Raw genomic sequence first — 26,349 nt, forward strand, 5'->3', positions numbered from 1 at the left:
CTCTGCTGGAGTTTGTGTTCATTTGAGTGTGACGGAGGTTTTTGTACGACGCTTTCACTAGAATGAAGCACTGTGGTACACTTTCGGTGGAGGAACTGATCTGGTGATCAGAAGTAAGTCTTTCTTAAATTATCTTATTAATTCATTTTTATTTATTTTTTTGATTATTTCAGCAAACATTTGTTAAGAAAAAATGGGTTTTTAAAAAGTTTCTTTAATAATTGCAATATTTGATTTCATAATTTACATCATGTAAATTATTTTACATGAACAATTTAACATTATTGGTGACATTTGATTGCATTTTAATGTGTGGATGGCAGTATTTTATGATATATTCAATTATTTCTTGATATATATAATTTTGTCTATAATTAATGGTAAATTTAACAATTAAGGGTTTTTAAAGTCATGACAGCAAAGTTTGATAAAACAGACAAAATAAATCTAATTGTGTAATCATCATCATCAGACAAAGACAAATTTAGTTATTGAACATTTTAAAAATCAATCATTTAAACTATTAAGTTTGCTGATAATTATGATTGTGTCGTAACAGATTTTTTTGAAAATGTATAATTGAAACTGCTGAAAATTACTATTATGTCAAAAAAGAAGAATAGTTTTAAAAATACAATTAATGCTGAAATTATTATTTAAATTTATTTTTTAAATCTTGTGAAGAAATCACAGTATATTGATCAACTTTCATGTGGATGTTTTTAAAAATTAGATTGAGATTCAAATGTTTTGTAACTTAATTCTGAAAAAAAATCAAACAAGTATATTTTTCATATTTTTCATTATTTATTTAAATTTTAATGTTCCTATTGTCTTTAAATGTCATTGTTTTACATTAATAATTTAAGTTTGTATTATTGCTAAAGTTTCATTTTATTTTATGTATTGACTGCAGGACTTTAACCTCTATTCACTTATTTCTTGATATGTATATAATTGTCTATAATTCTTGATAAATTTAACGATTTAGTTTTTTTAAAATGCATGAAACAAAAGTTTTATAATACAAATATAACTTTGTTGGGTTCATCAGACAAAAAGAAACTTAGTTGAAGAGCATTTTGAAAATTAATATAAATTTGATATAAATTTAAAATATCAAATTTGAATCTGATGATTATGATTATGAGTGTCTGAATAGCAGAATATTTTTTAAAATACAATTAATATTGAAATGATCATTTAAATTTGTTTTCTAGATCTTATAATGAAATCTTAATATAATCATCAATTTACTTCGACAATCATTCTGGGGATCATTTTAAAATGTAACTTATATTTGAAGTCAAATCATAATTTCTACAGTTGTTCATGTGTGTTTGTGTGTGTTTGTGCAGCTGGTCCCGCAGTGAAGCCCTCCGTGTCTCTGCTGCCGCCCTCTTCTCTGCAGATCTCTGGAGACTCAGCCGCACTGCTCTGCCTGCTCAGCTCTTACTCTCCACAGGGGGCGACGGTGAGCTGGACGCTGGACGGGTCAGAGGTCACCGAGGGGGTTCAGACCAGCGCAGAGAGCGAGCGGGACGGACGCTACAGCCGCAGCAGCGTCCTGAGCCTCAGCAAAGCACGCTGGGAAGGCGCGGATCACTTCGTCTGCAGAGTAAGACATGACGGAGCTGATCACGAGGCCTCGTTCCTCAAGAGCTCCCAGTGCTGATGTTTCTCCGGTCCAGACGAGCCGTATCCGAGCGTCCGGCAGGATTCACAGCAGTCACGTGATTTACAGCTCAATACTGAAGCAGTCTTTCAATGTGCTGCCATTGCTGTTCATTCAATAAAGCTTCTGAACGCGTTACATTTGTGTCCGACTGCATCATTGATCAGTGTGTCGTTCATTCAAAGTCCTGCACTAAAGTTTCAGCTGCTTTTGATTGATTGTAATAGTTGAGAACAGCTGCATTTAGCAGGAAATGTCAAATGAAGCTCTTGGGGTTTGAACATGGTCACTGGAGACGGAGCTGCTCTATTCTGAGAGGATCACAATCACTAAACCTGCCAATGCAAATGTGATTTTCACCTCAAACTCACAGTTTCACTCTTTGATTGGTTCAACGCTCTCAACTGGAACACTTTCACTTCTGCTCATGAGAAATGAGTTATGAGTAATACATTTAGAAACAGCTTTAGATGAAGGAGCTGCTTGAAAAACATCTGCATGTTACTGATACACCATGACTTTAGTGTAGTTTAATGTACAAAAACAAAATGTAAGGCTTGATTTTCCTGCTAAACAAAAACTGAGATAAAGCGTCCTGCAATAAAGTAATAAAACTTTAATCTGGAAAAAAGATCTCAAAAAAGTAGCAATGGACAACGTCTTGCCCTAACCCCAAAAGGACAACGCCTCCCCCCACCACACACACACCTCCCCTTCCTCTGGCTCAAGTCACTGAAAGTTATTCAAAACATATAATGTAACTTGTGTATCTATTGTTTTTCCCTTTTCGTGTTTGGTATCATTTAATTTGTCTCAGTGCGATTGGTAAAACGGTCTCAATTTCATAGCAGTCACTAGAATTATGAAGAAGAAATTAAGGAAAATTCTGTCCTCTTTTTTTGGGGGTGTCTCTTCTCCTCTCCCCCAAAACAGGTGTTGGTGTAATAAACATTTACGATCCTTTTGTTCTGGTTCTGGTATAAAAGGTAAAGAGCAAAGTAGTCATGTGGGATCATCTGTAGGAGAGGCCCCCCAGAGATGGGTGAATGTCTGAGGACATTCACCCATCACTGTGTATATATGCATTTCTTTGAGTAATCGATGTTATGCATTTATCATTTCTGAATTGGCTTTAATTGGTTATGTGTGTAATTGACACGATACACTGTTACCTGACAAATAAAATGTTATATTTGATTTGCTCTGGATTCTCCTGATATCATTATTACCAGTAAATTATGGGAGGCTAATGCTACCGTAAATCTGTGTCCAGGGTAAAACAAACTGAAGGCACATGAATGAATGAGCAGTAGGCACTTCATCTGAAGACCTTTTGATTTCTGTTTACCGCTGATTTAGCAAGTTGTATGGAAGTGGCTAAATTAAAATACACTTTTGTTCGAGTGAGCAGTAGGCAACCGACTAAAGGTATTAGCCAACTTATTACACCCTCTGACGAAGATCAGACTGGCGAGTTTATGTCCGTGAGTTTACCGCGAAATCCCGGGGCGAGTATCTCTGTGCGGCATCGGGTCCCTAATGACTGAACAATTGAAATATGGAATATCCGGAATCATCAAATATCTAAACTAATGATGAATTTCTAATTGGAAGCACAACCTAAGTGTAAGAATCATTTGAAATTGGAGTCAGATTAAGCGAGTGAAATTAAGTGAACTTAATAGAGACGCTGAAAAGGCATACACGCGTTAACCTTCCCCGTCCTGTGGGAAACCGTCATTGGGCCCATTAGGCGGGCCTTACAAAAACAACATATGACACCATTATTGTTAGTTTGATTTGATATTAATTTACACACTCTGTTTTCTCTGAATCTGAGCATATTTGAGTCAAACCCGTCTGTCACAGGACAGATCACAGTCTAATAGAGCTGATTTCAGTCATAAGTCAGTTTTGAGCACATGTGTAGTTCCTGTGTTTGTCCTCTGTGTGTCAGTAGTGTGTGAAAGTGTGTGAAAGTGTGTGAGCAGCTGCAGTATCAGTTCAGTCACTGTGACTCTGACTGACGGAGGTTTTTGTGCGACTCTTTATCACTGTGTGAACACATCTTTACTGTTGATGTAGTGATAACTCTGACAGTAATAATGTCCAGCATCTTCAGTCTGGACTCCACTGATGGTCAGAGTGAAATCACTGTTAGATCCACTGCCACTGAATCTAGATGGAGTTCCTGACTGACGGGTGCTTGCATAATAAATCAGGAGTTTAGGAGCTTCTCCAGGTTTTTGTAAGTACCAGCTCAGGAGGTCTGGATCACTGCTAGTTTTACAGGTCACAGTGACTGATTGTCCAGTTTGAGAGAGCAGCTCTGAGGGAGTTTGAGTCACTGTCACCTGACCAACAGATTCTGACAAGAGAGAAAGATTAGAAATCACAAACACTTTCACAACCATATATCTTCACAACACATAAAAATAACAAGTAAATAATGTCTGTAATCTTTACTGACACAAACCTCGACATAATACTGCCAGCGTCCAGATCAATATGGTGCTGAAAGTCATTTTTGTTGGTTGTAGGTTCAGTTCTAGTGAAAAACAGTTGTTGATCATGTTTGATGTTTGACAGAGTTATAAACACATGCAGAGCACTGAAGCGTGTGTCGCTCATGTAAAACACTCTCTCTACGCAAACGCTTCAGCAGTGACAGGTTTAAGATGGTTTAATGTGGTTTCATTGAGATTTCATAAAACATTTCACATGTTAATATAATCCTTTATTGATAAAGCAACATCAGACCAACATCACGAGTACAAGTGTGATATTGCTTTTATACAACAGTTTAATGAACAGGAATCTATTATTGAGAATTTTACATTTTAGTAATTTATATTGCCAGTTTTTGTTCTGCTAACTGAAATATTTCCAAACTAAGCCGCAGAAGAACAAACTGCAGCGACTCTGAGAAACACAATAATTCCTGTTTGATTAATGATATAATATAATAATGATTAATTGACTCACTCATGAAGTCAGTCTCTTGTCTCCATCTACTGGTGAATCACTATAAAATCACCAGCACTAATGCTGCAGGTAAACACATCTGTCCTGTGATGATGGAGGATCTGTTTCTGTCATGAAACTCAACTCAAGCTTTATGTATCACTGGAGCCATATGTTTTAGGCATGAAACGTTATCATTGTTGAGATTCATATGCTGATTCTTGATATCTGTGTGTATTCAGAGTGTCTGTTTTAAAAAAAATATATGTGAACAATTATTCATATTTTTCAAGTTATGATCACCAGGGATGAGTATCAAGAGATGCAGTCACAATACTGTTATCAATGATGTGCAGTTTTTAAAACATAACCTATATAATCAGAAACTAGACTCTGAATGAGATCAGTAAATGAGAGGATTACATGTTGATTACATTCTTATCATCAAGCCAACATCATCAGATCACATTTTCTTTTGCTGTTCTTGCCATTACAAACACAGTTAAAACAGCCAAAGAAAAAGTAACATTAAAAAGTCAAGAGTCAAACTGCTTAACTAAAGCAAGCACTAACCACCATAATGGTGACCTCAACCAGAACTTATTTTCAATGAGACATCAACATCTAAACCTCTGTTAATTCTCAATAAGAACTGCTGTAGACATCTGACAGAAATAAAGTCAGTCTGGTTAGTAATAAGTGAAGCTGGTAATGCTGTTTGTGGAGTTGTTTAATCAGATCTTGAGAGATTTAATGTCTTTTATCTTCAGTTGATTTCATCTGACTGAAATCAGTTATAGTTCTTGTGTTTCTTTTTCCTTCAGTGATTCTGCTTGTTTACAGCAGGTGTTCATCACTAATGCTCAATCATTACTTACTTAATTAATCACTTAATTAACTTCAACACTGATTCAGTGTTATCTTTTCAGCCTTAGTGTTTAATGTTCTGATGTCTGAGTTTTTTGAGGTCACCATTGTGCAGAAGAGTAGAGCCTGTGCTTCAGTCCAGCAAAGGAATGAAAGTTAGGGATGTTGTTTTGTCTTATTTAAAAGCAGTAGCTGTATAGTTGTTGATGCAGTGATAGTTATATCAGCTCATGTGTGTGCTGTTGTTGGCTAATGGTTAACTGCAAGAGATGTACTTTTTACAGAGAATGTTTCACAAAATTAATTCTAGAAAAACCTGTAAAGTAACTATTTTTGTAAAAGCTTCAAAGAAAATTAGGATATGAATTAGGATGTTTTTGTTTGGCAGACACTTTTGCCAGTCATTGACCGTTATTAGTGTAAACATTTGGCGCCCTGTGCTGCCCTGCATTTAACTGTTTTTTAGCGTTTATTTTTTTAACAGTGCAGCTGCAGTATCAGTTCAGTCACTGTGACTCTGACTGACGGAGGTTTTTGTACGACTCTTTATCACTGTGTGAACACATCTTTACTGTTGATGATGTGCCAACTCTGACAGTAATAATGTCCAGCATCTTCAGTCTGGACTCCACTGATGGTCAGAGTGAAATCACTGTTAGATCCACTGCCACTGAATCTAGATGGAGTTCCTGACTGGAGGAGGTTTGTTGCATAAATCAGGAGTTTAGGAGCTTCTCCAGGTTTCTGTAAGTACCAGCTCAGAGCGTCTGGATCACTGCTAGTTTTACAGGTCACAGTGACTGATTGTCCAGTTTGAGAGAGCAGCTCTGAGGGAGTTTGAGTCACTGTCACCTGACCAACAGATTCTGACAAGAGAGAAAGATTAGAAATCACAAACACTTTTACAACCATATATCTTCACAACACATAAAAATAACAAGTAAATAATGTCTGTAATCTTGACTGACACAAACCTCGACATAATACTGCCAGCGTCCAGATCAATATGGTGCTGAAAGTCATTTTTGTTGGTTGTAGGTTCAGTTCTAGTGAAAAACAGTTGTTGATCATGTTTGATGTTTGACAGAGTTATAAACACATGCAGAGCACTGAAGCGTGTGTCGCTCATGTAAAACACTCTCTCTATGCAAACGCTTCAGGAGATTGTGGGCAAGTTTAAGATGGTTTAATATTCTGTTTCATTCAGACTTCAGAAACATGTTAATAATCCAGAGCCCCTTTTTTTTCAGAAAATCTGCACAAATTTAATTGTGAATTTGCTGCTGTAAAACAGTTCAGTAAACAAGAAGCTTAAAATTTAGACACAATATTAACAGTTACTTGGTCTGTTTTTGTACGGCCAACTGAAATATTTGCAAAAAAACCACAGTGTGACTCATAATAGTTCCTGAATGAAATAGTGTTTTGAATGAATCATTTGAGTGAATGAATCAATTATTCACCCATGAAGACTGTCCCTTGTTTCCAAAGACATAATAGGTGCTTCTCAATACTAAAAATTGATGCTTCCTCATTTCCTCACTCCTCCATCCTCCAGCCCGTGACCCGGAAACCGATCGAACACCTCAGGGAGGTGTGTATGCTTCCCTCGCATCCTGAGGGGGTGGAGCTAAGACGCAAGGAAAAGAAGTGAGAGGAGGAAATGAGGATGCAAAAATAATAAATGAGAAGAACCCTATGGCTGTGTCCCAATTCAGAGGCTGCATCCTTCGAAGGCCACATTCAGAGGTCAGTTGCGTCTCTGCTGTGCGACGAAGGCTCCTTCAAATGCGTCCCACTGAGCAAATTACGTCCAGAAGACGTCTTTTTGAGGTCTTGTCTCAGGTTGAAAAGACGTCCACTGAGGGGCCAGAATGAAAGTTTTTATGACGTCTTTTTTTGACGTCTTCTGGACATCCGATATAGACGAACAAGCAGAATCACCAAAGGAGAAAAATCACAATTTTTAAGCCACCATCGTGGAGATGAGTGTTTGCTTTAGTTGGGCTCTTGACCCTTCTTAATAATAGTTTTTGTTTGGGCTGTTTCAACTGAGTCAAAACAGCCAGATAAGCAAAGAGAAATGATCAGGTGTCGGTTATGTTTTCACTTAATCATTATTTGATCTGAATCACTGAACTCATTTAGAGCCCAATCTCTGAGTTATATTAATGTTATTGATTACAGCAGCACTGTGATTCTACAGCACAAGATCAGCTTTATCAATATAATCTGAAAGATTTTACATGATAAAAAAAAAATCTTTCTTTTAGACACACACAGACATCAAGAATCAACCTGTGAATCTCAACAACGGTGACAAGCAACATATTCTGATCAACAGATCAACTCTGAACATTAGAAAACAAGCTACTAAAAAGTCACAAAAAAACAGCAAAATTTAAATAGTGAGAATAAAGAAAATTACTAAGACAATTCAGCTCATAATTTATTCATGAAGCAATGCATGATGGGAGCCATGGGTGAATTTTGATTGGTGGCTCCCAGAATGCACTGCAACATGCTTTTTGATGGTCACCACTGTTGAGATTCACAGGCTGATTTTTGATGTCTGTGTGTGCCTAAAAGAAATATATTTTATTTTTTGTTCAGCACACCTTTTCTGAAATCATTTGAATCATATTGTAAAAGCTCAGAGGTTGGACTCTAAATGAGTTCAGTGATTCAGATCAAATAATGATTATGTGAAAACATAACCAACACCTGATCATTTCTCTTTGCTTATCTGGCTGTTATGACTCAGTTAAAACAGCCCAAACAAATTTTAACATAATAAGGCAAGGGACAAGAGCCCAACTAAAGCAAACACTCATCTCCACAATGGTGGCTTAAAAATTTAGATTTTTCTCCTTTGGTGATTCTGCGTGTTCGTCTATATCGGATGTCCAGAAGACGTCAAAAAAAGACGTCATAAAAACTTTCATTCTGGCCCCTCAGTGGACGTCTTTTCAACCTGAGACAAGACCTCAAAAAGACGTCTTCTGGACGTAATTTGCTCAGTGGGGTCCTTCATTTCCTGTGAAATGAAATATACAAAGATGCTCTGCGTCTGAAATCGAATACTTCCCTATCTGGTAGGTGAAAAACAGTACACCAACATGTTATGTCCGAATACATAGTATTTGAAAAACTCTAGGCGAAAAGTCCCTGGATGACCTACTACTTCCAGCGAGATTCTGCGGTGTGCATTCGATGGACACTTTACTATCCCATGAGGCCACGGGAGAGGATTTATGAATGGAGGTGAAGTGACGCAACTGACGCTGGTAGGTCACATGATAATGACGACATGGCGAATGTAGTACTTCTGGATTAAATTAATACTACACATATAAAACATACTTTTTGAATGATCGCAAAATAAGTTTAAATTCAAATGTAGTGTAAGGCCCGCCCAATTGGCCCGATGGCGGTTTTCCACCGGGCCGGGAAGGTTTCTTGCGCATTCAGTCTTTTCAGTGTGGCAAAGTAGTTTAATTCCAAGTAAACTTTTATCTGACTCCATGTTATTATGACCTCGAATTTAGTTTAGAATGTCAATTAATTATTGGTCATTTGTATAACAATTTAGCTATACATTTGATTACTCTATTTAACTCTTTACTCTTATTGTACTCGTTCATTCGGATTCCTATAACGCTTTGAGTCTCGCACCGGCCGGGCATATGATCTCATACGCACAATCTCGTCAGTCTTGGTCATTAGACAGAGGCGATGACTAATATTCTAGAGGCCGTACCCACTTTGCTCATTCTAGAATACGTTTATTTAGTCCCCATAGATCTGAACACACCGAATTAAGGTAAGATTACTTTTAACTAGGGGCCATGACCATTACCATAAAATCAGGCTGACCAATTTAGCTTCCTCTAGTGGTAACTTTACATAATCACACAGTGGTTTACCCACAGACACTTAGTTAGAATAATCTCACCATAACCAGAGGTTGAGGCCCATCCTGTTTAGATTGATCTAGCAACACTTTGTTGCTCTAAAAGGAAAAAACCCATTATTAGCCTACACAGTCTAAGTATACTTAACTAATGCCAATGTGCTAGTCGGAGCTCTAAAACATCAGCTGGTGTGCCCCACTGCTCCACCTAAACTGTACTTTAGTCCGTTACTAACCTGAGCGTAGATTTGTGGGGTTATGGACTTAACGTAATCTACTGGAGTCAATAATTTCAGAGTAAGTCAGAATAAAGTCAAATGTAACAATTTATTAGTCAGGTAAATGTATCATGCCAATTACATAATAATCTCAAAGATGATCAATACAAACATCAAATGCTCAGAAACAGAGTAAAAGATGAATACCTGACATTAGAAAAATGCACATTGCAATGTGGGCTCATCTGCACAGGATCGAGCCCTGAGCCTCCTGCAACATCTCTTTAAATACCCAGACCAAGACAGAAACTTCTTTCAAATGGAAACATGACTTCACAATGGTAATTTGCATTAATCAGGGTCCCAGACTGAGTAGTTTACACCTTTTAGGGACACACCCATTACAGAGAGCAAAATATCTCTAAAGTCTTTAAACCTTTATTACTTTCTGGTTTACTTCTATGGGAATGAGACCCTTGTACCAGTCGCACTGAGACATTTCAAATGATACCAAACATGTATAGTATTGTATGATAACTGTTCACATTGAACCATATAGATTTTGGGTGAATTTCAGGTCATCTCCGTATGTAGAGAGAAGAGATGGGGGAAGAGGGGGTGAAGGAAGGGAAATGTAGATTAAGGCATTGCTGAGGTGTGATCGACTCAGTGTGATTGCGTCTCGAATGGGGACGCTAATTTTGCAAGAGAGAGTTCAAATGTTAATTTCCTTTGTTTTCTCAAAGAGTGGCCCTTTCTTGGTCCAGGCACTCTGGCATCAGTCTTACAGGAGCATGAAAACACCTGCAGATACATGATGAAAAAACAAGAACATGTGGCCAAATTATGAACCTCATAGATAAAAGAATATATAAATGTATTTTTTTTTTGAGGTGCACATGCATGACAAACACATTTATAGTTATTTTGAGTGTTTCTCCCAGCCAATACAGATATGTGGGGCCCAGATGGGTGTCACCTGGGCTGCCTAACTGGGGCCCAGCCGATTTTGTCCACGGTTTCCAAGGCCCCACATGGGTTAGTCCAGATGAATTGAACACTGCTCAGTGTGCACACTACAGGCTGTTAAATGTAACACAGAAACATGCTGGAGTTAATGAGATAATTAGGTGATAATGAGCAGAATCACTGAAGGACAGAGAAACAACAAGAACTATGACTTCAGCCACAGCCTTCGATGAAATCAACTGAAGATAAAAGACATTAAATCACTGAAGATCTGATTAAACATCTCCACAAACAGCATTACCAGGTTCACTTATTACTAACCAGACTGACTTTATTTCTGTCACACACCTACAAAAGTTGTTATTGAGGTTTCCAGAGGCCCAGACAAAATCGGCTGGGCCCCAGTTAGGCAGCCCAGGTGACACCCATCTGGGCCCCACCATGCTGTGTTGGCTGGGCTGGAGTCACAGGATCATCAAACTTTGAGACAGTTGAGTTTGACTAACAGAGAGACGAGGTTTGTTCATATTCATTAGTTTACATCTGAAACATAAATTCGGTTAAAAGTTTAAAATAAATTCTTATCTTGCTTATCAGTTAAAACTTGGTGTCAGTAAGTTAAATAAAACACAAAATACATGCTTAAATAAATACATGTGTAGTTAAGTCCATAAATAATGCATTTATATTTTTAATTTATAGAGTTATGCATAAATAATTTCATAAATATGAATGCATGCATACATAAACAAATAAAGTAATTATTCCAGAGGCTTAGATATGTATCCTTCTTATTTTTCAGTGCAGATATAGACTGTTTTCTGTGAATGAACAAGATTTCAGATTCATTAGTGAAATAACGAGAAGAATAATAAAGTGCAGTAAACAGTGAAACTATTCACACTACAGACCAGTGTGTTTATAATGAAGACAATACATTAAAATAATATGTCAGTTTGCAATATCAAGCAGCACAATGAGCTGTTTTATACATCTGAAAATAAGTGTAAGCGGATCATACCGGAAGACACACACTGAATTTAAAAATGATGTTAAACATAAGGTGGTGTCATAGAGGCCCATTCGACCGCTCCGGACACATCGACACAACGTTCAACATGACGCTGTTCATCACTCACACTTACAAATCAATGACTTTCATCACAAATATCACAGCATTGTGCAGCATATAAACCACTGAGCTTTAAACTCCAGAGGAAAACCTTTCAGAGGTGAGGATGTGCTGGTTTGTGTTTTTGTATAACTCAATATGTAAAATCACATTAATGATCAACTAAATGCTGTGAAAATAGCAGCTAATGTCTATTGCATATATAGATATTCATATGTGAATGAGGTTATGAAGGGAATGAGGCAGTAGAGGGCGATACTGATTATTCCTTAAATATCTGCCACACATCTTCCTCTTGGAGCTCGTGGACATGCTGGAAATCACTAGAATGAGAGTTGAGGTCTGGACTGTGTTCTGATAGAGGACTGTGTGTGTTCATCAAGTGGAAGTTGATTTGATTGTTTTGCTGCTTGAGGTTTCTGCAACTATTTATGAGTGTTTGATGTTTTTATACTTGTGATTTATGTCAGTGTGCAGGACTGTGTTGATTTAGATTTTGATGGGACTTATTTTATGTATATCTACGCTCAGGACTTTAATTTTGAAAAGATGTCACAATTAGCCTCTTAGTTCAGGAAGCAGGAAGTACTAGTTGTACTACAAAAGTTTAGAAAAATTGTGGTAGCTGTGACATCCCCAAACATCATCTTTCTTTGCATCTGTTAAATGCAATGTCTGTAAGTACACAGTGTTCATTTCTTGTGTGATATGTTTGAGATGGTTATTTTGATATTTTGATGTACATTTTTTTAGTTTATTTAACTTTACTTTATCATCAATCTGTAATCTTTCAGTTTCATACTTGGTAATAGTGTCTTTTGTATATTTTTACAGTTTCACAGTTGAATCATAAACTTCATAAACGACTTGATGTCTCCAGCGAGGTTTTTTGAGTCACTGTTTAACTTACTGGATAGTTAGATGCTAGAGAATTCTAACAAGGCCAGTACAGTGAAAAGACATTAATACAACAGACTGAGAAGGACGCTCAAGAATTGTGTGGAATCAAGATTTAGACATTCCAAAGACTCTGTCACATCAATCTAATTTTTCTGCATATCAAGTCCTATATAAGCATGGCAGAAGGTCAGACAGACTCAGCAGATCTTAAAGGCACAGCCGAAGAGGTGCACTCTGTCAGCGTACATTCCTCAAAAGCATCCAGTCGTTCCTCAAGAGCATCCAGTCGTCACTCAAGTGCCAGCATAGCGGTCTTTAAAGCAAGAGCAAAAGCAGAAGCCGCGCAAGCCAGAGCAGCGTACGCTAAAAGAGAAATAGAATTGAAAGTTGAACAGGCACGTCTTCAAGCAACACAGGAGGCTTTGCAAGAGGAAAAAGAAAAAGATGCTGCTTTAGCAGAAGCTCATGTACTGGAGGAAGCATTGTTAGAAACGGAGCGTAGCGCAGCCAGTAGAGTATCAGTTCCTGTTCCCATCGAGGACAGTCGAAGTCGAACAGCAGATTATGTGAAAACACAATCTAAGGTCAGTAGTGGTACACTGCCATCTAGTGGACGGAAAGAAATGCAACCAGCAGTTCAAGCTTCTCACATTGTAAGTCCAATTAAAAGTGAATCAGATTTCAAGGACTTACCAATTAGTTCACAAATCATGGATTTTGGTGCAGACATGTCTCAGAATGTCACCAGAATGCAGTCTCCTTATCACTACCAAATGCAGAGTAGACCTCCTGATAAAGAAGATTCCTTGTCCATTACCTATGACCTCGCAAAGTATTTAGCTCGTACGCAGCTTGTGTCAGCAGGGCTTACTTACTTTGATGACAAGCCCATTAACTACTGGGCATGGAAATCATCTTTCCAAGGTGCTATTTCTGGTCTTGGTCTTTCTCCTGCAGAAGAGCTTGATCTCTTAATTAAATACCTGGGTAGAGAATCTTCTGAGCATGCACGGAGACTGAAAGCTGTTCATATCAGAAATCCATCAGCTGCGCTAATAATGACATGGCAGAGACTTGAGGAAATATACGGTTCTCCAGAAGCAATTGAGCATGCTCTTTTTGCTAAACTTGAAAACTTTCCCAGAGTGACAAACAAAGACCCACAAAAGCTTCGAGATTTAGGAGACATCCTCTCAGAACTAGAAGCTGCTAAGCTTGAAGGATACTTACCAGGTCTGGCATACTTGGACACTTCTAAGGGAGTGAATCCTATTGTGGAGAAACTTCCATATAACATTCAAGAGAAGTGGATGTCATTTGGATCCAAATATAAGCAAGAATATCATGTTGCTTTTCCACCTTTCTCAGTGTTTGCAAATTTTGTTCGTTCAGAAGCAAAAGCACGTACAGATCCGAGTTTCAGTACATTTCCTCACACGAAATATGAGAAAGGAGAAAGATTTGAGAGACAAACACAAATGCCAATATCTGTTCACAAGACTCAAGTTAATCCTTCAACTAAAGTCAGATCTGAACAGGGAAAGAGATCAGTTAGCCCGAACAAAAGCTGCCCAATACATGGAAAACCTCATCCATTGAGAAGATGCAGAGGGTTTAGAGAAAAGTCTCTACAAGATAGAATGCAATTCTTGAAAGAGCAGTCTGTGTGTTACCGTTGCTGTTCTTCTACAGACCACTTTGCCAAAAACTGCACCGTAGAAGTTCAGTGCAAAGAGTGTGGTAGTGACCGTCACCCCTCGGCACTTCATCCAGGTCCTGCACCCTGGAAATCTCAGGCATCTACCCCTTCCTCAGACTATGGCGGGGAGAATGACAAATTATCTAGTCATGAGGTTACATCTGAATGCACAGAAGTCTGCGGAGAAGGTCTGAGTGCACGGTCTTGTTCAAAAATTTGTCTCGTTTCTGTCTATCCAGCCGGACAAAAAGAGAAATCAAAGAGGATGTATGCTATCCTGGATGAGCAAAGCAATCGCTCTTTGGTGAGAAAAGATTTTTTTGACATCTTCAACATCAAAACAAGTCCATTGCCCTACACACTGAAAACATGTGCAGGCCTTTTAGAGACAGCAGGTAGAAGAATTTCTGATTTTGTTGTGGAGTCCATTGATGGAAAGATAAGTCTACCTCTCCCTACTCTTCTAGAATGTAATCAGATTCCAAACAATCGTGCAGAGATTCCAACTCCTGGTGTAGCATTCCATCACAGCCACCTGAGACATATTGCACAGGAAATACCACCTCTCGACTGCGATGCTGAGATTCTTCTTTTACTGGGCAGAGACATCCTGCAAGTACACAAAGTACGCAAACAAATTAATGGCCCAAATAGCGCCCCCTTTGCTCAAAAACTGGATTTGGGCTGGGTTGTCGTCGGGGATGTGTGTCTCAAAGGAGCTCATAGGCCCACTTCAGCTCATACTTTCAAGACTTTCGTCTTAGAAAATGGCCGTCACAGCTTTCTGAGTCCATGCTACAGTCAAATCAAGGTAAAAGAGAAGTTGGGTGTTAATTCACAGCAGCAACAACCTCTAGAATCCACATCTGAGGATTCCGTTCTGTTGGTGCCTGATGGTGAAAGCATTGGTCATTCGGTTTTCTCTTACACTGCAAATGATCATAAGATGGCTCCATCTGTGGAAGACACTAGGTTTCTCCAGATTATGGACAAAGAATTTTTTCAGGACAGCGGCAACAGTTGGGTTGCTCCACTACCTTTTCGTGAGCCCAGACAAAGTCTACCCAACAACAAAGACTACGCGTTGAAACGTCTTCTTGTGCTGCGACACACTCTGAGCAAGCGACCGCAAATGAAAGCACACTTCCTGGATTTTATGAAGAACTTGCTAAAAAATGAACATGCTGAGATTGCACCGTCTCTTCAGCAAGGTCAAGAAGTGTGGTACCTGCCGCTGTTTGGGGTGTATCATCCTAAAAAACCTGACAAAATTCGAGTTGTCTTCGATTCAAGTGCACCATATGAGGGAGTTTCACTGAACAGTGTACTTCTCACAGGCCCTGATTTGAATAACAGCCTGATAGGGGTCCTGATGAGATTCCGTAAAGGGTCTGTGGCTATTACTGCTGACATACAGCATATGTTCCATTGTTTTCTGGTTAGGGAGGACCATAGGAATTATCTTAGGTTCCTGTGGTACAGAAACAATGACCTTGACAGTGAAATCGTGGACCACAGAATGCGTGTGCATGTTTTCGGGAATAGCCCATCACCAGCTGTGGCTATTTATGGTCTAAGGAGAGCGGCTAAAGAACATGAAGAGAGTTTCGGCAGTGACACCAGAAAGTTGGTGGAAAAGGAGTTCTATGTTGATGACATGCTGAAATCATGTGCTACACAGGCAGAGGCGATCGACCTTCTCAAGCGTACACAAGAGATGCTTGCAGTGTCTAACCTTAGACTGCACAAGATTATCTCTAACTGTCCAAACGTGATTGAAGCCTTTCCTTTAGAAGATCGTGCCGAGGGCATTAAAGATCTACAACTTTTCTCTAATGGCCTTCCCATCCTACGTAGCCTTGGTGTGTCCTGGAATGTTGCAACAGACTCTTTCATGTTTCATGTTTCGGATGATGACAAGCCTTTCACTCGGAGAGGGGTCCTATCTACTGTAAATGGCTTGTATGACCCTCTTGGATTCCTTGCGCCTGTTACCATACAAGGGAGATTACTGTTGAGGGAACTTACCAAACAAGGTGAGGGCTGGGATTCCCCTTTGCCAGAGGACATGGAGGCTGAATGGAGAAAATGGAAAAATTCTCTTCAAGATTTGAAAAAGCTTCAAATACCACGTGTTTGCACATCCATTCCTCTGACTGATGTCCAAAGTAAAGAACTTTGTGTTTTTGCGGACGCATCAGTTAAAGCCATTGCTGCTGTAGGATACCTGAAGGTAACAGATCAACAAGGTCACACGGATGTTAACTTCTTATTTGGAAAATCCAAATTGGCACCACAGCCAGACATTACTGTCCCAAGACTGGAGTTGTGTGCTGCTGTATTAGCAGTGGAGATTGCAGAGATGATTGTAGAAGAGATGGACATGACCTTTGATCACATCTGGTATTATACTGACAGTAAAGTAGTACTAGGCTACATCCATAATCAAACACGGAGGTTCTATGTCTATGTGAACAACAGAATTCAACGAATCCATAAATCCAGTTCACCTGCACAATGGCGATATGTTCCCACAGGACTTAACCCAGCAGACCATGGATCCAGATCTGTGCCTGCAGCACTCTTGGGTACCAGTTCATGGCTCACGGGCCCACACTTCTTGCATAATTCTCAGCTTCGACCTGAATCACAAGAATCATTTGAGCTTGTGGATCCTACCTCAGATTCTGAAATACGCCCACAAGTGTGTTCGAACCTTACTGAAGTTCCAAAGTTTACATGGAACTCCGTGAGATTCAGTAGATTCTCTAACTTTAACACTCTCATAAGAGCAATAGCACGTCTGATTCACATTGCCAATTCTTTCTCCAAACGTTCACAAGATGATAGTTGCAGAGGATGGCATATCTGCAGCAAAGGTCCATCTAAAGAAGAGCTGGAGAAAGCAAAAATTCTTGTTTTGAAGGGTGCGCAATACGAGAGTTATCCAACGGAGATTAAGAGCATCACTGCAACTCACAACCTTCCTCGTAAGAGTGTGTTGAGGAAACTATCTCCTGTACTTGACAGCAACGGCTTACTTCGAGTAGGGGGTCGTATTAAAAGGTCTGATCTGGAAACTTGTGAAGTTAACCCTATCATTATCCCGGGTACACATCATGTGGCAACAATGATTGTGCGACATTATCATGAGGCTGTGAAGCATCAAGGCAGACACTTTACAGAAGGTGCTGTCAGAGCTGCTGGATTTTGGCTAGTAGGAGGTAAGAAGTGCATACGTGGTCTGCTTTTTAAGTGTGTAACATGCAAGAAGCTGCGAGGGAAGACTGAACATCAGCAGATGTCAGATTTGCCAGTGGAACGGTTGACAGTAGCTCCACCCTTCACCTATGTGGGTGTTGATGTCTTCGGGCCATGGGAAGTGACGGCCCGTAAGACCAGAGGAGGTCAAGCTAATTCCAAGAGGTGGGGAGTTATGTTTGCATGTATGTGCACGAGAGCCATCCACATTGAAGTAATCGAAGCAATGAGCTCTAATTGTTTCATCAATGCCTTAAGGAGATTTTTCGCGATCAGAGGGCCAGTTAAACAACTACACTCGGATCGTGGCACAAATTTCGTTGGAGCTTCTCGAGAACTCAAAATGGATGAAACTTGTGTCAGTTCGGAGGATGTGCAGAAATATCTGAAAGAACAGCATTGCACCTGGATATTCAATCCACCTCACGCCTCTCATATGGGTGGTCACTGGGAGCGAATGATCGGGATTGCTCGTCGCATTCTTGATTGCATGTTACTTAATGAGAAATCTTCCCGTCTCACACATGAGGTCTTGACCACGTTCATGGCGCAAGTTACTGCAGTGATGAATTCACGACCTTTAATCCCAGTGTCCTCCGACCCAGAATTTCCCTTTATTCTCACCCCTGCTACTCTTTTGACACAAAAGACAGGTGCAACACCTCCCCCACCTGGAAACTTTGAGAATAATGAGTTGCTTAAAGAACAATGGAAACAAGTACAAAGATTAGCTGACATCTTCTGGACAAGATGGAAAAAGGAATACCTCAGTACTTTGCAATCCCGACGAAAGTGGCAAGACAGAAAAACTAATTTGAAAGAAGGGGATATTGTCTTGGTAAAGAACATTCAAGTTAACAGAAATGAGTGGCCAATGGCAATCGTTGTGAAAACGTCACCAAGCAAAGATGGATTGGTAAGGAAAGTGGATGTTAAAGTGACTAAGGATGGCATTCAAAAAATCCTGTCACGTCCTATCTCCGAACTTATCCTCCTACTGTCGCCTGATAAGTTATAAATCGATTTGGGATTCTTAAAATCCCAGAAGGGGAGTGTGCACGACTGTGTTGATTTAGATTTTGATGGGACTTATTTTATGTATATCTACTCTCAGGACTTTAATTTTGAAAAGATGTCACAATTAGCCTCTTAGTTCAGGAAGCAGGAAGTACTAGTTGTACTACAAAAGTTTAGAAAAATTGTGGTAGCTGTGACATCCCCAAACATCATCTTTCTTTGCATCTGTTAAATGCAATGTCTGTAAGTACACAGTGTTCATTTCTTGTGTGATATGTTTGAGATGGTTATTTTGATATTTTGATGTACATTTTTTTAGTTTATTTAACCTTACTTTATCATCAATCTGTAATCTTTCAGTTTCATACTTGGTAGTGTAGTGTCTTTTGTATATTTTTACAGTTTCACAGTTGAATCATAAACTTCATAAATGACTTGATGTCTCCAGTGAGGTTTTTTGAGTCCCTGTTTAACTTACTGGATAGTTAGATGCTAGAGAATTCTAACAAGGCCAGTACAGTCAGTATTGTTGTTCTTTTGTATTATAACCACAACTTGATCCACATGTTGATCCATATCTCAAATAAAAGCAACTAATGGAACTTTGTGTTTTATAATCGATGCCCCACAGTGACTTTACTATTTAAGTTCTCATGAAACTTTATTACAGAGGTTGCAGATGCAGTCAGGAGTTCACTTGCTCTCCAGTGTTCACGGACCAGATCTGACTGATCCAATATGGTGGACGACTCACATGTAGATCTCAATCATGTCACTGATCTATAAGAGCACAAAATCTCAAGGCAGATATACATTTTCCACAACATTTTTAGTCTCCCTAAAGAGGGTATGAATATGAGGAAATTTAACAGTGACACTGATGGACTTTGTCTGTTTCTCTCAGCTAATGCTTTGAATTCTGACTTCAATAATTTATTAAAAAAAGTTTAATTTAGATGATTTTATTTCAGATGTTTGTGTGACGATGTTGTTTCAGATCCTCCTTTGAGCAGCTGCAGTATCAGTTCAGTCTCTGTGACTCTGACAGACGGAGGTTTTTGTACGACTCTTTATCACTGTGTGAACACATAGTCACCTGCACAAGAAAGACCACTTGTTCTGCAATGGAAACTCTGACAGTAATAATGTCCAGCATCTTCAGTCTGGACTCCACTGATGGTCAGAGTGAAATCACTGTTAGATCCACTGCCACTGAATCTAGATGGAGTTCCTGACTGGAGGGTGCTTGCTTTATAAATCAGGAGTTTAGGAGCTTCTCCAGGTTTTTGTAAGTACCAGCTGAAATAGTGTGTCCCATAAAGACTGTACACATTTCTGCTGGTTTTACAGTTGATGTTCACAGTTTGTCCTGGTTGAGCTGCTGTCATTGAGGGACTCTGAGTGACGGTGATCTGTCCTCTACACTCTGAAACACACAACAAGAAGAAAATCAACTCAAAACTTTGACAATATACTTGAAGAAATGAACTGATATCAAACTTGTGCTCCACAAACCTTGAGCAAACGCTGTGAGAGTCCAGATGAAGATGATGATGAAGGTCATGTTGATGAAGATTGTTGTGTGTGTCAGTGATGAAGTGTTAAACTCATAGCACTATAAACACTCTCAGAGCACTGAAGCATCTGATCAATATGCAAATGAACTCATTCTGTATTTAAATGAGGCTCTAAATGAAGGTTCAGGAGGAGCTCGTTCATCTCATCCTGTCAATCACAACATCAAATATGTGTCATGAAATCATGATAAATCAAAAAGTGTGAACTTTAAAAATGTAGCATAAAATTTAGAATAATTCAAACCCCATGTTAAAGCTGCAGTCCGCAACTTTTTTTGGTTAAAAATTATCCAAAATCAACTTTTGAACAAGTACATAACCAGCCAGTGTCTAATTATCTTGTCTCGATTCACAACAGTAAGCTTGTAATAATGTTTTATAATAAGAGCGGCATGGCGGATTTCCGCGGGAAATTCAAGCATGCAGCAGTTCATCTGTGCGTCATTACGTCACGTCCGTAAACAAAGGAAGGAGTCCCGTCCAGTCCCATCCAGGCTAGTTGGTTTTATCATGTGAGGAAGCTGCCGGTAGCGGCACAATTATAGCCTTTTCTCACAGCAGCTGAAATAGTTAAACTTATCATTTTGATGGCAGATTGTAATCCTGAAAGATCCAAATGACAATCATCAGTGACAACTGGAGATTCACCCGTAGTCAAAAAGCAAAAGACTTTGGACTGTGGAGTGGATACAGAAATTGAAACCTACAGGTAACGCTAATACACACTAAATACACAGTCATGTAGTGCTGATGTTGTTAACATTAACAATTTGAGAACAATATAACAGTAATAATAATTTGCACGGTTTGACATGATCTGAACTAAACGATCGTTAGATTTAATCACTATTGGCAGCGTGATTTATTGTAGTGTAACAGGATTAGGTGATTGACAACAGTGTTTGCCTATCAGTGAATAGTACCTCCTATTTAAAGGCCGATTGGCTGTTACCTGGGATGCGTCACGTCCGTTTTTCCCCTTTGTTTTGGCTGTGTTGACGGTGGCTGTGGAGTGCAGTTTCTATATTCTGGTGCTGCTGCCCTTTTGGTGCTGCTTAGTGGGTTTGATGACTGTTTGCCTCTCAGTATACATGACTTCCTGTACCCCATGGTGGTAGCGGTGGGTATGACTGTGACAAGCCCGTGCCTATGAAGCATTTTATTCGGCGTGATATCCTGATGGAGCTGGGGTCCCACGGGTGGTTTGATCTTCCTCCTTGTGGTGGTGGTTCTCCTTCATCGTGTGTGGTGTACACCTTGAGTGTTTGATAGTGTGATTAGAGTACACGGGTGTGTGTGCGCGTGGAAGTGTGGTCTTGTGAAACCAAACTCTACATTGATCCCAGCCGTTGGGAGCCTCAGCCCCTGCTGGTATTACTCCGTCTTTGTTTTACATATACATACACAAATACATACTACCTCAAGTTGGTTTAGTTTGATATCTTTCTCTTTTTGTAATTTGTGTTCTTGTGTTTGAAGTGGGGTTTCATGTATTTTTCTGTGATTCATTGTTTTGTATTTTAATTAACTTTTGTATTAATAAACATTTTGTATTTTTTTTTATACTTGCGTCTCTGGCCTAATTTTGAGGGAACCGAACCTGTGTGCTCTATTATTCAATTTGATTGGTTTGAGTATTTTCCCTGGGGTTAATCCTTAGGGTGGCGTAGTCGGACTTTATTACTGGTGAACAAAAACTTGGGCTTGTGTCCCAAAATTACACCGCCCCGCCACATTCGGCCTAATGCTTTTTTCCTCAGCTGGTCAAAACAAAAGTGGCAGACATGTTACTTACTTGTTCAGAGGATATTTTCCAGTGAAAATTCTTATATTGGTCATACTATCAGGACGTAGAATCTGTGATTCTGAAGTTCAGTATCCACACCGGTGCGGTGACTGACAGCAAGCATTAGATTCATCCGCGCTGACGAGCTGTGCCGATGCACAACGCATGTACAGATAACTGTTCCGCATATGACTGCAATCGCATGTTTCAAACAGAGATGGCGACAAAGAGGAAAAACTGCGGACAGCAGCTTTAAAATAGTAATTTAATATAGTGCCCTACAAATTGGATGTAATATGGCCAATGTAAGACAAACTCTTGGTCTTTAGACAGCTTTAATGCACATGTACATCCTCTAGTATAATAGGATTAACTTGTAGCTTGAATTGTTATTGGGATCTTTTACAGCTCAGAAACTTCAATCCAGAAACACTTTGAATCGTGTAGTAGACGGTACAGCAATGGCCATGTGTCTTTCCAAATAAAATATGAGTCTTTAAGTATCTCTTTATGGAAGTATTATTCTATGTACTATATTAAAATAGACAGATAATATTGTCTCTTTCCTTCAATCGAACGGCAATACTTTCAGTTACGTCTGGCAACTTGACAAATATAGTATAAAATGAATATTAATATAAAACAAATGATCTGTAAGTATTTTGGAGATTACAGTTTTTTTTGCAAACTAATTGTATTGGGCTTTATTAAACTTTATAAAACTATAATGAATTTAGTCCTATATGCATTTTTTATACTACAAATCAATCTATTGAACCATTTACACAGACTTTCATAAAGAGATCTGAAAGGATTTGTTGTCCTGTGGCTCCCTCTGGTGGACAGCATTAGTATTATGACCTTCATCTCTGAATCCCATTCATATAAATGACTGATTTAAAAAGTTCCTTAAAACTCGGCATGTTTACTCAGAAAGTCTTGTTGTCCATGTGTATCCATGTGTATTGTAACTGGTACATAATTTTGCTGCACAGCAGCTTCTTAAAGAATAGTGTCAATGCAGGCAGATCAAAGCACTGTTGAATAAATGTCAAGAATACTGTTGAATATCAAATGTCAAGTCAAATGTCAAGTGTCCCCAACTAAGCAAGCCAAAGGCGACAGCGGCAAGGAACCCAAACTCCAACAGGTGACATCAGGTGGTAAACAATTGGCAAATAGGTGTTAAAATGGAGAAAAAAAAAACCTTGGGAGAAACCAGGCTTAGTCGGGGGGCCAGTTCTCCTCTGGCGAACAGTGCTTTGTTACGAATCAGTTTGCTATCATAAGTCTGATAGGATCACAACAATCAAAGTATTTATTTCAGTTCCATGCAGTTGAGGATCGTATTCATCACGCCGGTATGGACGGTCTGTTGAGGAACTGTGCTACTGGCTGTCGTGTTGATGATGTCTTCACAGTGGATGATCTAGTCAACTCAATCTCTGCTGATACTTCAGGGCTGCGTTGTGGTCGTATCCAATTGAGGATTGTATTCATCGTGCTGGTAATGGATGGTCTGTTGAGGAACTGTGGCACTGGCTGTCGTGTCGATGAGGCCTTCACTATGGATGATCTAGTTGACTCGATCTCTACTGATACTTCAGGGCCGCGTTGTGGTCGTGTCAAGGCGCAGGTCCTTGGTCTCAGCTGGATACGGCTCGGATCCTGTTGACTACGGTAAACCTCGGGATAAACAGAAAGACTAGTATTAGCGTAGATGCCATTCTTTTTCTGATGTAACGAGTACATCTGGTGTTATAGGAAGTGTTCCCGGTTCCGGCTGACCTAATTTATGCAGCCTATTAATCCTTTAACGGATTTGAAAATATAAACTGATAATGTGTTATGTGTATTCCAGGTTAAAGAGATGCGTTTTTAGTCTAGATTTAAACTGACAGAGTGTGTCTGCATCCCGAACAATGCTAGGAAGATTGTTCCAGAGTTTGGGTGCCTAATAGGAGAAGGATCTACCACCTGCAGTTGATTTTGATATTCTAGGTATTATCAGTTGGCCTGAATTCTGAGATCACAATAAACGTGAAGGATTATAATGATTTAAGAGCTCGCTCAGGTACTGGGGAGCTAAACCATTTAGTGCTTTGTAAGTAATTAGCAAGATTTTAAAATCTATACGATGTTTAACAGGAAGCCAATGCAGTGATGACAGAACTGGGCTAATATTGGCCATACTTCCTAGTTCTAGTAAGAACTCTAGCTGCTGCATTTTGTACGAGCTGTAGTTTATTTATCAAGCGGGAGGAACAACCACCCAGTAGAGCATTGCAGTAATCTAGCCTTGAGGTCATGAACGCATGAACTAACTGTTCTGCATTTTTCATTGAGAGCATATGTCGTAGTTTAGATATATTTTTAAGATGGAAGAATGCGGTTTTGCAGATGCTAGTAACATGGCCTTCAAATGAAAGATTGGTATCAAAGAGCGGTACTCCATATTTAACTTGTGATTGATATGAAATCTCATCGCTTACTATTACAAACTGATAACGGTCAGATAAGTATGATTTGAACCATACCAATGCAATTCCACTAATGCCAACATAGTTTTCGAGTCTATTTTGAAGAATATTGTGAACGATAGTGTCAAATGCAGCACTAAGATCCAGTAACACTAATAGAGAGATACAACCACGATCTGATGATAAGAGCAAATCATTAGTAACTCTAATGAGAGCAGTCTCAGTACTATGGTATGGTCTAAATCCTGACTGGAAATCCTCACAGATACTAGTGATAAAGATGAATTAACAATATTAAGAAGAGGATCTATGACCCCCGGAAGCATATCTTTTAATAGCTTAGTCGGTATAGGATCTAACATACATGTTGTTGATTTTGATGATTTAACAAGTTTAGACAATTCTTCCTCTCCTAAAGCAGTAAATGAATTTAATTTTTCTTCAGGGACACTACAATGCACTGTCTGACACAATACTGTAGTAGACGGTTGAATGGTTATAATTTTCTCTCTAATATTATCAATCTTGCAAGTAAAGAAGTTCATAAAGTCATTACTGCTGTGCTCTTTGGAAACATCAGAAGTTGAAGCTTTATTTCTTGTTAATTTAGCCACTGTATCAAATAAATACTTAGGGTTGCGTTTATTTTCTTCTAAAAGTTTTGAAAAATAGGCAGATCTAGCAGGCCTTTCTGTACTCAATCATTCTCTCTCTCCACGAAATGCGAAATACTTCTAGTTTTGTTTTCTTCCAGCTGCGTTCCATTTTTCTAGCTGCTGTTTTTAGGGCCCGAGTGTGCTCATTGTACCATGGCGTTGGATTAATTTCCTTAATCTTTTTTAAACGCAAAGGAGCAACTGAGTCTAATGTGCTGGAAAAGACAGAGGCAATAGTTTCTGTTGCAACATCGAGGTCTTCTAAGCTGTCTGGTATGCTAAGGCGATGAAACTGATCAGGAAGATTATTTATAAAGCGTATATGGTGGCTGGTGTCTCTATTTTCACGTTCCGTGTAATAGAATCGCCAATAACTAGGGGACTTTCAACAGGATTCTCAGTGGGTGCGTCACTGAGTGGGAAGAACCTGTTTGATGTTCTTATTGGAACGGAAGAGTGGTGTTTTCCGCGGCTAGGCTGCCTCACCGTTACCCAAGTACAGCCGGAACCGAACAATGTACAGAGTTCACTAAGCTAGTCGCATCCAAAACAGTATCTGAAGCCCCTGCATTCTTACTATCCTCGATTAAAGTTTGGATGCGTGTCTCTAATTCTGAGATTCTCTCTGTCAGCCTGACTATTTCCCTACATTTATGACATGTAAATCCCTCGTCGCTGACAGAGAGAGCTATGCTGAACATGTGACAGATGGAACAGGAGACGATGCTGGGAGAGGATGACATGACTCACCGTGTTTGTAGACTGATCCGATCCGAGTTACCACAGCTGTTTGATGAACGCGTTGAAAGAGGAGCGCGCGAGTCTGATGACAAGTTAACAAGCTAGCGAGATGCAAACGCGTTGTAACAGCGATTTAGATTCAAAGATTACAAGCTAGCAATGTCAGATTAATGTGGTAGGCAATAATAATAATATAAGCAACAATGAATAAAGTCAAGTCAAGTCAAGTCAAATTTATTTATATAGCGCTTTTTACAATTTGTAATTGTTTCAAAGCAGCTTTACATATTAGGAGCACAGAAAAAAGAGAAATGGTTAAAAATAAGCTGTACAAGCAAGCGTGGTAATATGTAACATATACAAGATGGTGCTACATTAAGCCAATGTCGGCTGACTCCCAGGGGTGGAAAAAAACCCCTAGGAGAAAAACCCAGCGTGCTAGCACTGGGAAAAAAGTCCTAGGAGGGAAAAAACCCCTTGGAAGATATATATAA

At 39.2% G+C, this 26,349-nt stretch overlaps 1 protein-coding gene and 4 gene segments (V, D, J or C); 2 read left to right on the forward strand and 3 right to left on the reverse strand.

Moving 5' to 3' along the window:
• Nucleotides 1-62: 62 nt before the first annotated feature.
• On the forward strand, nt 63-1,675 carry LOC125276382. The segment is given in 2 exon segments: nt 63-75; nt 1,359-1,675. Coding segments are annotated over 2 exon segments (330 nt in total).
• A 1,824-nt stretch (nt 1,676-3,499) lies between these two features.
• Nucleotides 3,500-4,298, reverse strand: LOC125277364. The segment is given in 2 exon segments: nt 3,500-4,043; nt 4,152-4,298. Coding segments are annotated over 2 exon segments (414 nt in total).
• Nucleotides 4,299-5,762: 1,464 nt separating this feature from the next.
• On the reverse strand, nt 5,763-6,620 carry LOC125276383. The segment is given in 3 exon segments: nt 5,763-5,766; nt 6,201-6,372; nt 6,481-6,620. Coding segments are annotated over 3 exon segments (273 nt in total).
• A 5,208-nt stretch (nt 6,621-11,828) lies between these two features.
• Nucleotides 11,829-18,894, forward strand: LOC125277405. Its single transcript, XM_048205766.1, has 2 exons — nt 11,829-12,415; nt 12,573-18,894. Exon 2 carries the CDS (start codon nt 12,815-12,817, stop codon nt 18,614-18,616), a length of 5,802 nt encoding a protein of 1,933 aa, XP_048061723.1. The 5' UTR covers nt 11,829-12,415; nt 12,573-12,814; the 3' UTR covers nt 18,617-18,894.
• A 350-nt stretch (nt 18,895-19,244) lies between these two features.
• Nucleotides 19,245-20,179, reverse strand: LOC125277409. The segment is given in 2 exon segments: nt 19,245-20,041; nt 20,131-20,179. Coding segments are annotated over 2 exon segments (402 nt in total).
• Nucleotides 20,180-26,349: the final 6,170 nt, after the last annotated feature.

This window comes from Megalobrama amblycephala, linkage group LG10, assembly GCF_018812025.1.
Source record: "Megalobrama amblycephala isolate DHTTF-2021 linkage group LG10, ASM1881202v1, whole genome shotgun sequence".
NCBI classification, from domain to species: domain Eukaryota; kingdom Metazoa; phylum Chordata; class Actinopteri; order Cypriniformes; family Xenocyprididae; genus Megalobrama; species Megalobrama amblycephala.

Bases quoted from the DNA above. Each gene is read 5' to 3' on its own strand.
- LOC125277405 (XM_048205766.1), top strand. From the start codon at position 12,815: ATGGCAGAAGGTCAGACAGACTCAGCAGATCTTAAAGGCACAGCCGAA.